Raw genomic sequence first — 14544 nt, 5'->3', positions numbered from 1 at the left:
CTTAGTTTGGTTTTTCAATATTTATTGTTACAATGAAACATCTTTAGTGCTTACGATAATTAATAATTACATATTTAATATTATATATGGTACCTAAACATTCTAATTACAATTTCATTACTTTAATATGTTAATATGTATTTACAGTGATTAATTCATTTTTATATTTTTAAATTCAGTTTTCCTTGTTTTTTGCTTTTATTTGGTTTGTTTCTCACAATTTATAAATAAATAAATTTTTTCATGTACATTTTTTATTAATTTTTTCTTGAATGGTTTCAAACAATCATTCATACATGTATATATTCAAATATATGTATATATATACATCCGGTTTACATACATACATTTGTTAAGTGTGGAAAGATCTGCGTGCATTGCATCCATTGAGTTACTGGTGGCATTGATTTCAGGTGTAAAGTTCAAACATTTAAAATATATGTATGTATTTATGTATATTCATAAAATTGGAAGTTTCAGAGATACGATTGTGTCGAAAAATGATGATAGCTTTGTTTATGTGTTTATATGTTGAAAAAAAAAAATTAAAGAAATACAACAAAATGCGAAACAAATGAAACTTAAATCCACAATAAAATAATAAAAAATAATAAAAAAAAATATTTTAAAAATCAGAAAATTTAATTTCAAAAATTAAGAAAAAACTGAAAGCTTTACAACAGGAAAAACAAAACAAAATAATATTATTGATTTTGAAACTAAAAAAATGGTAAAAAGGAGGTTAGAATAATTGAATTAAAATTTTGGTAAAAAATATTTTATATAAATATATATAAAAAAAATTAAATCAAAAATAATTATGAAAAATATTAAAAATAAATAAAAGTATTAAGAAAACAAAAAATGTTAAAATAAAAAACTGAAAATATAAATATAAAGTTAATATTTAAACAAGAATGTAGGGGTAACATGAGCTCATGGGTTTCTAAAAATCAATTTTTTTATTGTCTTATTAAGTTCTACAACACCTCTAGAATATTGTTCTAAATTTTTAAGTTGATCCGTGTAATTGAAACGGAGATATAGCTAGCTAGGCTAAGTGCGCAGTCATTATACGCGTTTTTCTCGAAACTGTGTTTTTAAAGTTGGTTAGCAAGATTTCTCGAGAACTACTCAACCCATCTTCATTTTCAGTGAAATTTTAATATTTTTGTAAAAATGTCTGCCAAAAGTTCAGTTTTCAGGTTTCCTCCTTCGTCCAAGTCCTAAGTCAAGATTTTGACGAAAACACATATTTTTCCCCCTTTAGATGATCCGGTAAGGAGTTATCCTATCAACACGGGCGAATACTTTTTCTGGAAATGGCATCGCAATGGCCGAATTTAAAATTTTTTTTCCAAAAATTTCAGAATTTCTTTGTTAATAGCGTTTGCTGGTAACAATAAAAAAAATCTAATAAAATATTTCAATTTTTATATGAGGAAAAAATTATTGAAAAAAGGCTGTTTTTACACGAGGAAATCCCCTTTAGAAACGAAACAAATAGTAAAAAAAAAAAGTTCTAAACTTTGAAAAATTTATGTTATAATGAGATTTTGGGTAGCAAATTTAAATAAAAATATAACAGTAATAATAATAAAGAGGTTAAGTTATAGAAAAATGGTACACAGCTTTGACAAGCAAAAAAAATTAAGGAATTAAAAAAAAATGAGCAAAGGTTTAATTAAAAATTTAACAAAAAAACGAAAAATAAAAAAATTATGTAAAAAAAAATTTAATTCAAAACCAAGATTCAATAAAAAATGTAACAGCAAATTGTAATTCTAAGTAAAATCACTCAAAAAGCGACACTTCAGTATATACATATATGTAAATAATTTATTCATAAAAAAATTAATTAACGCTCTTTTTAGTTAAAATTTATTGTAACGACTGGTTTATATAAAAACAATGTACACTTTGAATATTGTTGAATTAAAATAAAAAAAAAATTGTTTTGATAAGTTATTTACACTTTAAAATGTAAAGAATGCTCAAATTTACTTTTTACAATTAATTAAAATTGATGAATAATAAATAATAATAAGAATAAGAAAAAAAATAATTTAAAATGAAATAAAAAAATAAAATAACAAAAATGCAAAATTAAATGATAAATTCATATGTATGTATGTACATAAATATATGTACATATGTATGTATATACATTTAGGCTTAAAATTAAAGTTTCCGAAAAACTCTTTAAAATTCTCCCTTTTTGCTTTATTTGTTGCTGTTAGAAGCAGTGGTTTGAGAGGTGCATATATGTATATGTACTATGTACCATATGTGTGTATGTACATGTAAAAACTTCAGTTTACAGCTCAACATGCGCCGAGCGAGCCTAGAATTTCGAAGTGATAGGAATCCAGTTATATTTTCACAGAACAATTCATTTACAAAAAAACCTAATTACAACAATATTTATATATGTATGTATATGTATATTTTTTTTTAGTTCATTGCTGTACTAAATTTGTATTTGCATTAACTAGTTACGCATTAACTTCGTTTCACTTTCAATTCGGTGCTCAGCACCTGCCTATGTACTTAAAACTAATTCGTCCAGCCCGTCCAGCAGCACATCCAACGCAGGAACATTCCGTTGTCACGCTTTACGCACGCTCCGGACACTTGGTTTGCACTATGGTCGGTTTGGCGCCGACAGCTAGTGTTGGTGCGCTTACCGCACCCTCTGGCAACATGGCCGTGTGCACAATAATGCCCGGCTGATCTTCGGTCTGGGGATGCAGCTCGTGTGACTCGCCGGGCGTTAGACTGGCTAAGGCCGCCAGGAGATCGTGATTGACCAGCGGCTCGTTCTCTTCGCGTGGCTCCCAACCGGCTGGCGGTGAAGCTGGTGGCGAGATTAGGAATTGCTTTACCGGCGCTGGTGGTTGTAGATTTTTATTCGAGACTGGCGTTACGGGCTGTGCAAAGTAACAAGTTATCGTCGTCTTCTTATTAAATTCATACTGATGCAATTTGATGCGTGCATTGGCCGCTGCTATGGCATTGTCATAGTTGACGCGCAAACGTCGGAAGCTACGTAACCACTGGAAGGTCGCCGAATCGCAAAAGGTACGAAAGAGTTCCTCCATTTGTTGTTTCAGTTCTGGATTGGTAAACACCTCCGAGTGTATATTGGTCACAATTATGGATGTGGGCAAATCGTCGAAAGAATCCGGATCGACAGCTTCCTTTTCGCTGTCGCTGTCTACATCGCCATCGGGTAATGTGGGATGTTGGCTGGGTAAGCCATCGGCTTGATTTATGTATATATCTTGATCCGGCGAGAGTTTATCGTTGCTGCTGCTGCCGTCGCCATTCTGTGTTGATTTCAATTTCAAGTTGTTGTTGTGATTCGTTTCACCACTATTGCTGTGGTTGTGTGACGTCGCCTTGTCCGATTCGGAAGGTGGGGTGTTGGCGCGGGACGCCGACATTTTCGACGTGTCTCTGGTGAGTGTGTGTGTGTGGGGGTTTAAAATTTATGCGGAATTCGCGAAGTTCTTGTGTGGGTATGCGTTCTGACGTCGAGCAGGCGTGTGAAGATTGTTGAAATTCTGAAAATATAAATAAGTAATTGTTTTTAGTATGCGGAAATTTAAAAACAAGTTTGCAGATTATAATTAAACTTAAATAAATAAATAAATCGTAAATATTCTAATACTCGCGTCCAAAGCGTATAAAACGTATAAGAATTTGACACGTAAGCCACTTATTAGTGCTATTAATATTGTGGTTCCAATATTTTAAAATTCAAAATAGTAAGATCTCGATATTTGAGGATATGATTTAAAGACCTCTAAGTACTACCCCTACATACTCCCATCTTTAACTCGTCTGTATGGAGAGTGCGGCATTTCCGGATTTGCCACACATTCTTTCCTCCATTCTCTTCCAATGGCGAATTTCAGTTGGAAATTCCTCTGCAGGTTTAGTGAGAAGGTGGGAAAGCCTGAATTTATATCTTAAACGAAGACAATAACAAAGACGGCTTTATGCCCAAAACTCCCTTCCCTTCCTTCACTCTTGCAAGGAATTAGCTCAATCATTACCTTTGAAGTAAATTGTAAGATAATCTTTATAAGGCTGTTTCATCTTCTGTAATTTCGAGCCAGAAGAGCAAATATTGTTTCTATCCTCAGCCTATCATGCGGCATCAAAAGTACACCCAAACCTCTCTTAGGTAAACTTCGTGATCCAGTGGTTAGAAATACGCGCTACTACTGACAGACAATCCAGGAGAAGCATTCAAAAACCTCTGAATAAACCTAAGTATGATAAACCTTATCAAGCAACTACGGTTTAAAATCAAAGCCAGGGAAATACCTTAAGGTGCAAGCCGTCAACCAGAAGATAGGAATCCAAGCGATTATATAGGCAGTTGAACTGCCCTAATTCGAATCACCATAATCCACAAAAAACTTTGAGTTAGAGAGACTTCGAGTAAAGAGATGAAAACTGTATGAAATGTGACCTCTATTGACAATTAAGGAGTTCGAGTTATGGAGTACTACGAGTTTTAGAATTTCGAGTTGTGGAAATTCAAATGTATATATAGTATGTCATACACTGACTGACATATACATACATACTGTTCTTGCCGCAGTGTATTAATATGCCACATACTAATAAAATTCCCCTAAGGTTTCATCATCATCTTCACGAACAATCACCAATCATATGGAAATACTTGTATTAGGTATATGGGATCTAAAGGAAATATCGACACGACTCTACATATAGACATACCATGGTCAAGAAAAAATATTACTAATATTTGCGGCAAAAGTCACCTATAAGTACTGGGGTTCAAATATGCGGTACATAGGGGCTCATAAGGTCCAATACTTTAAAGGGATTATTCATTCAAATTTCCTGTTATATTAATATCTTCTTCATTTATATATCGGAAGGTGAAATAACCAAATTAAATTATAAAATTGTGTCATATGGGAAGTAGACGGGGTTGCAGTCCGACTTCGGCCATGAAATAATTCGTGCCGTGAAATAAGAATGTTATGTACCAAATTTGGTTGAAATTGGTCGAACAGGTCCTGAGCCATGTATAAAAGTGGGTGGTGCCACGCCCATTGTCCAATTTTTACATTGGCTCCCTTAAAGCACTCTCATACCATCTCGGTGATAATAATTAATGTCTCTGGAGCTTTTGGTTATTGATTTATCGGGCTTTTGGTAGTTTTTAGCAGTACCGTTATTTGGGGAGTGAGCGGAGTTATCCTCCGATTTCATCCATACCACAGTGTTGGTAATAAATCTTATAAGAAATGTTCTAACGAACGATGGACGGCCGGACAGTTGCAAAAAATCTCTTCTGTCCAAAAGAAAAGAAATTGGCAATGCAAGAAAATTCAGTAAACATAAAACAAAAGGCGATTCCGATTCCGATTCAACGCTCTTAAGCCGTTATAATCAAATAATATATGTGCAACCACAAACATATTTTGGCAAAGACTCAATCAACTCTTGCGGCTGCCACTTGCTACATATGCACATATATTTGGTATGCAAAATAGGCATTTCCATGCCGTCTAACGGGAAATGTCATCAGTCAGCAAACTATTCACTTGTTACACAATCAAACAGACCAACTTCCTGCTGTCGTCGCTTCCGGAATGTGCCGTTAGCGAGAGTGCCTCTATTTGTGTCTCTTAGATATTGTCATTCGTGTTTGCTATTTTTGGAAATTTCATCGGAAAGTGAGGTTTGTCTGCACTATCGACCTTCATGTATGTATGTACGAAAATGTCCTTCCGCTGATGGCATTCACTAACGACCATTGTGGGGCTTAATCGGGTTATGTATGCCTAACGAAAAGGTAAGCGGATCAGTGAGCGTATCCGGTAAGCATTGTTGCTCTTTTATTTTGGTTATCTACTAGCTGAAGAAGACAGGAGACATACCTGCCTAAGTGCAACACTATTGGATGAAAGTACATATTTATGTACCATGCAGAGAACACACTTAACAATCATACCAAATTTGTACTTAATATCAACTAATGGTAGGTTAATTCACTTAACACTTTCACTTCACATTATTTGTGATAATTGGAGAATAGAACAAAGAACTGGTATAAATGCTTTGGTATGAACATAGTAAAAAGCATGATCCATTTCGAAGTTCCCTATTTTTTCTTAAAGAAAAAACACATGAAGCAAGATTATCTGCACAGCTAGCGAGCTCAGCGCTAGTATTGTCGCTCTGCTGTTGGAGTCAATGCTCACCACTTTCAACGAGGCGGTGCTTCGTAGCAGTACGTCTACTGCCACTTTAGTAGCAGCCGAGTAAAAGACATTGTTTCATCCACATTTTTATTTAATCCAAAGATTAGTACATATATACGCGTAAACTGCCAAACTCTGGCAGTTGACATCTCGTGGAATGTTAACAAGGCTAACAAAAGGGCTTGGGATTAGAATTACTAGTTATAATACATTTTTTACTTAAAACTTATTATTAATCAATAACTTATGAGCTGTAATATTCAAAGTTCTTGGGTAAGTGTTGTCTAAAAGAGGCATTAATTGTTATCCCTTGTAGCCTAGACTAGACCAGAAAGGGATTCTTTAGGGATTCAAAACTATCTTTAAGAGTTATCAACAGGTTGCGTTATTAGTTTCTGTCTTATTCAGCTTTTTCTCTCTTATGAATTAAGACCAAAATTTGCACAATTAAAACAAAAAACTTTATACATTTATATTTACTGACATATTGACTTTTTTCCTCAAATCATGCCAGTAATTGCGATATATATACATATGTACATATGTTTATTTATATATGAATACAATACATAGTATATGAGTCATTCTTCTTTTCTTTAATAAGATGCGCTAACCACCCCCCATTTCGCGTCGAAATTTAATCGCACCAAGAATTCCGTAACTCATAAAAGAAAAAATAAAACCAAAATAATAATAAATATCTTTTTAAGAGGATTGGTAGATTGGTACACAATAGAATGCATAAAATACTTTCGCAATAACTTTGTATTGAAATTAGATAACTAGCCCCTGCCCAACGCATAAAACGAAAACTTATTCAAGTATTCACATATTTTTAGAAATATTATGAATGAATAAAATTGCAAGACTTTCATATACCCCATACTCAGTTTTCGTTAACAGAAAGCCACCACCTTCAAAAGGATGTTCTGTGTCTATCCAGAGGATACTTGGCTCAATACCGGAAGTTGTGAGCTGCTTGAGCCATATAAAGAATAGTTTCTGGCCACTCCCAAGTGAATGGTGATCAAAGAACTTTCCTCACTTGCTTCCTGCGATATGGTGCAGAGGCATGGCAACGACTGACGAGTCGACGTTACGAGTTTTCGAGGGAAAGGTTCTGCGGAAGATTTATGGTGCTTTGCGCATTGGACACGGCGAATATCGCCTTCGATGGAACGATGAGCTGTACCAGATATATGACGACATTGACATAGTTCAGCGAATTAAAAGACAGCGGCTACGCTGGCTAGGTCATGTTGTCCGAATGGACGAAAACACTCCAGCTCTGAAAGTATTCGACGCTGTACCCGCCGGGGGAAGCAGAGGAAGAGGAAGGCCTCCACTCCGTTGGAAGGACCAAGTGGAGAAGGACCTGGCTTCGCTTGGAATATCCAATTGGCGCCACGTAGCGAAAAGAAGAAACGACTGGCGCGCTGTTGTTAACTCGGCTATAATCGCGTAAGCGGTGTCTACGCCAATTAAGAAGAAGAAGAAGTCCAAAACTACCAATTTATATGTACTAATAAATGTATATGAATGAACAGTAAAAATACCTAGAAAGCTATAAAAAGAATAAAACAATAAAAGAAGTGCAATAACAAAACAATCGGATAATTACTGGAAAGGTGAAATTGATGACACGGAGAAGTAATATTGAAAGCACAAGCAAAAGAATAAGATGGTACGAGTATATGAGAACATGTAATATGAGAAGAGCAACAAAATGTCGATTTTATAAATTTTAGTTATAGGTTTTTCTTCAATAATTGGTGGTGCATAGTTTCTTTGACAAAACGAGGATTCCACAAGTATTAAATAGCCTTAATGGAATTATTTGAGTTTTGATATTCTTTTGAGCTCAGTTTTTCCCCAAATATTTCGAAGGAAATAAGAATTTAATGAATTTTTCTGAACAGAACTTTTATAAATATTTTTCTCGGCGATTCGCTTTTCTGTCTTGCAAGTAGTTTGGTTATTGTAGCTGGATTGTTTCAATATTTTTACATTCAATCGAATTATCCATTCACCCAATGATTATATGTATGATTTCAGTTTCATAGTAATCTGAATATGAGAGATAGCAACAAGAATATCACAGAAGGAGAGGAAGAGAAGTTCAGTTAAATATATATTACGATGAAAAAATGCCTTATGATCCTAAATGTGAAGGATGATAATAAAAACCTCCACATTTTCGTAAGCTAGGAGAAATATATATAAAGGGTTTTTTCAAAACGATGCTACAAAAGTATACCGATAGATACAGCAAACGACGCCATATATTTTCCGCTCTTTTGATATTTCTCTTCAGTAAGATTTGATATTTCATCACGGAAAGATATACGATCCAACAGCGAGTCGAAATTATTAAAATTTACTATCAAAATTCGGGTCAGAGGCCTCAAACTTAAGAGCGCTACGTCCAATTTATGGTCGTAATAATCGTCCTGTTAGATCAATAATTGCGCATCTAGGCGAAAAATTTGAATCCACAGGCACAGTACAAAATGTTCCCCTTGCCAGTGAGACAAAGAATTGTCCGTTTTGTCGGGAATATTGCTGCCGCTGGCGCATAAATTGAGAAGGACCCAAATCAGTCTGCCACACGTCGTTTTCATGCGTTGGGTATCTTTGCGACGACGTTGTGGCGATTTTTGCGAAAAGATCACGACTTACATCCTTACAAGTTCAAATTGACGCAAGAACTGAAGCAACTTAAGCACCAGAATCGTCGTATGTTCGTGATTTGGGCTGAGCAATAACTTGAAAATTATCCGGATTTTGATCGAAAAATCATCTTCAGCAATGAGGCTCATTTCTGGCTCAATGGCTTCGTCAATAAACAAAATATGCGTTATTGGTCAGGCAGCAATCTACACGTACTCCAAGCATCACCATTGCATCCCGAAAAAATTAGGGCTTTGTGCGGTTTATGGGCCGGCGGCGTCATTGTACCGTACTTCTTCCGTGATGATCAAGACCGGCACGTTACTGTGAATGGGAATCACTACCGCTCAATGATAACCGAATATTTCTCGCTCGAATTGAATGATATGTACTTCGACAATATGTCGTTCCAAAAGGACGGCGCCACAAGCGAATGTCCCAAACGATTTATTGAAAACCAAGTTTGGTGAACGCGTTATCTCACGAAATAGCACAGTCAATTGGTCGTACGATTTGACGCCGTTAGACTATTTTCTGTGGGTCCACGTCAAATGTATGGTCCATACCAACAAGCCCGCGACGATTGATGAACTTCGTACGAATATCGAAAGTGAAAATGCAACAGTATTGGCCGATTTATGCTTGAAACCGTCGAAAATTGGTTTCAGCGTCTGGACTTCTGCAAGTGTGCCCTTGACGACCGTGCAAAAGAAATCGAGTTCCATACATAATACCATCGAATGTACTTTCACAGGAATAAAGAAAGTATGTATAAACTACAAACAAAATGTTTTTCTTTATTGCGATTGGACAGTTTGTGTGGTCTTCGTTCTGGGTGTTACAAACTTCATGGCAAACTTATACTCCCTGTTCAGGGTATACAAACATATTGAGCATTTACAAAAATATGAGGATACTCATTCGTATAACTTCACTTAAAAGAAAGTACGTAGAAACGTAACGTGAAAAAGAACCGTTATAAATGACTAACCCACTCTTCGATATACTCATTATCCATAATAAAACTGGCTTAAGTGCTTTCACCGTCATTAAATTTGAGATATTACTTAAGCTTAAAAATTACGAACATAAAAACGCATGGAGAACCGAAAATAGCGCAAGATGTTTAAAATTACTGAGAGCTTTAAGTACACATTCGTCACTCTTAACCAAAGTCATGGTCACGAGTCTTCCTTCAACCATTCAATATCATGTGTACAGAGGTATGTATGTATGTATGTATTAGTATACCTAACTTCGCTCGCACTCTTACCACCTGCGTGAACATGAAACTTGTTAAAATGCTCACACTCTCCCACTTTTTGATTTAGACATAACAACAACGATTGCATGACTGACTGCTTCGCTGACTGACGCACACCATTAGTCATTTTCTGCTTCCGCTTCAATTAATCACAAATATACGCCAGAAGGATACCGACTGCCAAACACATACACAGTGGACTGCACTCAAATTTCGCCGTTATGGAGGCATTCGTGCTACAACAACAAAGGTGTTAAGTGATGAGTATACAAATTTATGAGTTTATTACTTGGCATTATTCTGAAGAAGCTGCCATTACGAATATTTTCGATGACTATTTCGTCAACTATTTTACGTGTGGCAATTTGCCAAACTTTGTTCCATCTACTTAGCTTTTCAACTCAATAAGTACTATGAATAAGGTTCAGCGGTCTAAGTTTTCATGTGTTGTGTGATGAGTTCCAATGCAACCCGGTAGTTCGAATTTGACAGTTCCTAAATTCTGCAGTAATTGGGAATAATAAATACGGAGTACCCCTCAATTAAATAATTTTACTGAGAGTTGAAAGAGGAGGCTTGTTAAGCTTTTACGGTTTGACTTATAATGATTTCGAAATCATTGTAATCAAAATTTGTTATTGTACTATTAGCCGAGTCTGTATGAATAGCAAATGATTGAAGAATTTTTTATTCTGTCAAAATTCTGTAAATACTATCCTATAATTCTACAATCACTGAACATGTGGAACACTTACAAATAAGCATCTAATAAATTCATGAGTATTTCTACACTCACTAGTCACTCATCAGTTCTAAAAAAGAAGTTGTTGAGGCACATGATTGTATGAGTCGTTTTCACGATTTAGAAATGGACCTGAGAATTCATTATTGGATAATATTCAACCGAATAGACCACGTCCAACACGCAGTGAAAAAAATATAGTAGCTGCAGCTGAGAGTGTACACGAAGACCGTAGAGAGTTGATTCGGCGCCGTTCACACAAGCTCGGAGTGACGTATCGAACGACTTGGCTCATTTTACGTCCAGATCTTAAATTGAAAGAAAATACAGCCTGAGCAAGAAGTAAAGCCGCTCGAGCTTCCCAAGCAACATCGCTTCGCTTTATGGGCTCCTGAAAAGTTCATAGAAGACCCGACGTTTTCGAGCTAAATTTTGTTCAGCGGTGAGACTTATTTCTGACTCAATGGGTATGTAAACAAGTAAAATTACCGTGTTTGGGACGAAGAGAAACCTGAAAAGATTCAAGAGCTGCCGTTTCATTCGGAAAAACATGGGCTTGGTGTGGTTTGTGAGCCGGTCGAATCATCGATCCATATTTCATCAAAAATAAGTCCGATGAGAACGAAACGGTTAATAGCAACCTTTATCGCGCTATGATAACCGACTATTTCATGCCTGAAATTGAAACTCGTGATCTCGGCGACATTTGGTTTCAAAAAGACTGCGCCACTTGCCACACAACGCATCAATCAATAGATTTATTGAGAGAGCACTTCGGTAAGCAGATAATTTCACTTTATGAACCTTTCGATTGGCCACCAAGATCGTGTGATATCGCACCTTTTGCCTGTGGAGATATGTAAAGTCTAAAATCTATGCGGAGCAACAAGCTTCGATTCAGGACTTGGAGCAAAACATTACGTGTGTCATTTGCCAGTTAGTAGTTGAAATGCTCGAACGAGTCATCAAAAATTGGACTCAGCGGATGGACCATCTGAGACGGCCAACATTTGAAAGAGCCAATCTTCGAAAAATAAAAGCCAAACAGTGTTCTTTCGAGGGATAATAAACACTCTCCAATGAGTTTGAAGTTTCTGTAGTTTTTCTTTAAAAAAGTAGAGAACATCGAAATGGATTACACTTTATATCCAAAACTGAGAGCTAACCTGACAAGAACATTTCATGATGATGTCCCAGCCAATAAAGCGGCCGAAACTGAGGTGATTAAAATTAAGTATTTGTAATTATTAGTAAATAAGGTTTTATTATTTCTAAAATTTCTATACCCTGACGATTTAGCCATGTCCGTCTGTCTGTCTGTTCGTCTGTCTGTATATATACGAACGAGTCCCTCAGTTTTTAAGATATAGTTTTGAAATTTTGCAAACGTCATTTTCTCTTCAAGAAGCTGCTCATTTGTCGGAACTGCCGATATCGTGCCACTATAACATATAGCTGCCATACAAACTGATCGATCGGAATCAAGTTCTTGTATGGAAAACTTTCACATTTGACAATGTATCTACACAAAAGTTAGCACAGGTTATTTTCTAAGATAATTATATAATATACGAAGAAATTGTTTAGATCGGCTTACAATATAATATAGCTGCCATACAAACTGAACGATCGGGATCAAGTTCTTGTATGAAAAACTTTTGCATTTGACAAGATATATTCACGAAATTTGGTATGGATTATTTTCTAAAGCAACGATGTAATCTCCGAAGAAATTGTTCAGATCGATTAACTATAGCATATAGCTGCCATACAAACTGAATGATCGGAATCAAATGCTTGCATGGGAAACTTCCTCATTTGACGTGGTATCTTCACGAAATTTGACATGGATTACTGCTTAAGGTAATAATATAATCTCCGAAAAAATTGTTCTGATCGGATTACTATAGCATATAGCTTCCATACAAACTGAACTAAAAAGAAATGCACCTGTGAAGGGTATATTAGCTTCGGTGCAGTCGAATTTAACGTTTTTTCTTGTTAAATTATTATTTATTTTTTTGCATTTTGGTAAAAAAAACGAACATCACTAGTGTATATGAAAAGTTTCGAAACGGAAGCGATGATTTATTGGAGAATTAACCACTAAGATATCGATTGCGTCTTCGCGTCTAGATATACGCCGTCACGTACTCGGCATTTGTGCTAAACCACGAACAATCGCATGCTTCTCGTCTGTCTTACAGCTCGCCAAGCAATTTCATTGTAAAGCAAGAGACTTAAAGTGCATGCTGAAGAGCATGAACGATTTATTTTTTTATTGGTGCCCTTTTTTTGATTATAAGTATTGTCCATCGGTATGCGGTTTTACGCCGATGGATTAATATGCTTACATATGTATTTATGTCAGCATTATGTATGTATATGTGCTGCCGGAAGCTCTTTATGTGCAAAAATAATTTTGCTGCGCATTGTTTGTGTGGAGAAACAGTGAGAAAAGCAAGTAGGCGCTGGCCTTGACACCAATCATTGTGTTGTTGGCAGCATATTAAATTGTTTCTAGCTATGCATATGTGTGGTGCACTTTCGTAATAAATGATTTTGACTAGCAATTTTCCGAAATTCAAGGCCCCTGCCAGCCGAGTAAGCCAACACATGTTTATTGCAGCTTGTGGAATTTCGAAATGAAAATCTTCAACTGCTGATTGCCAGTGCCATTGGAGGCCTTTGATGTACATATGTATACACCACCCTTGCTTGCGGGTTGGTCAGTCGTTTCTCGTTACTCAAATGATAAAGTTTGTTTTAAATCGCAAACTACTGGACTTTTTTAGTTACTACGCGCTTCTGGACTAATATGTTTGTTATGAAAAGAGGAACTTTTAAACTATGTAGGTATGAATGAAAAACGAGGCTGTCGGGTGACAATCTACGTTGACGAAGTTCCTCTTATGGGCAAAAGGAAAATTTCTAAGTTACGTCTACGAGCTAACCCAAGGCTACCTCAGCGTGGTTTCCTGCTGGGCGAATAAAAATGGCTTAGCTGTCAATTAAAAACTGAAATGGTGTTATTCACCAGGAGATATAAAATAATCGAGGTCCCTATCAATTTGTGGGAGGCTTGCGCTTCTAACCCGTTGATAAGGTAACATATCTGGGGCTTAGCCTTGAAAGAAAGCTTTCATGAAAACCAATTACTCAGGACAAGGTTAAGAAGGCATCGATTTCATAGAAGTCAATAATGAGGAGAAGGTAACCTATACTGATATAGAAAAGCTATAGGGAAAAGGTGAGGATTCTCACCATAGATGGATATACTGATATAGAAAAGCTATAGGGAAAAGGTGAGGACTCCCACCAAAGATGGTGTTTGGGTTCTACAAAGCCATAGTCAAGTTATTATAATGTTCTATTATGTATTCGTCTGGTGGAAGACGCTCGAATAGGCTGCACTGGCTCGAAAGTTTAGCCGCATCCAAAGGGCGGCTCTCAAAGGAATCTCCGGACTACACCAACAATGGCACTTAATGCCATTCTACATATAGCACCCATGGATATTGACAGCAGATGCACTGCTGCGAAGACACACTAAGGCTCAGAGAAGCTTTTTCCACCCTGAAATTCTCCCCTGCTTCAATTGCTTTCCCTGAAAA

At 36.1% G+C, this 14544-nt stretch overlaps 1 protein-coding gene across 1 annotated transcript in view; it reads right to left on the bottom strand.

Annotated features, from left to right (window-relative positions):
• Positions 1-2181: 2181 nt before the first annotated feature.
• The window catches only part of LOC120766526 (protein sarah), a 66140-nt gene continuing 53777 nt past the window's right edge, over positions 2182-14544 (bottom strand). The window contains exon 3 of the mRNA XM_040092096.1: positions 2182-3566. Within this exon, the coding sequence (XP_039948030.1) occupies positions 2616-3446 (831 nt within the window). The 5' untranslated portion in view covers positions 3447-3566 and the 3' untranslated portion in view covers positions 2182-2615. The remainder of the gene's footprint in view (positions 3567-14544) is intronic.

Source organism: Bactrocera tryoni, chromosome 1, assembly GCF_016617805.1.
Source record: "Bactrocera tryoni isolate S06 chromosome 1, CSIRO_BtryS06_freeze2, whole genome shotgun sequence".
Taxonomy (NCBI): Eukaryota; Metazoa; Arthropoda; class Insecta; order Diptera; family Tephritidae; genus Bactrocera; species Bactrocera tryoni.
Note: the sequence above shows the minus strand (reverse complement) of the source record. Positions and strands in the feature narration are given on the sequence as shown.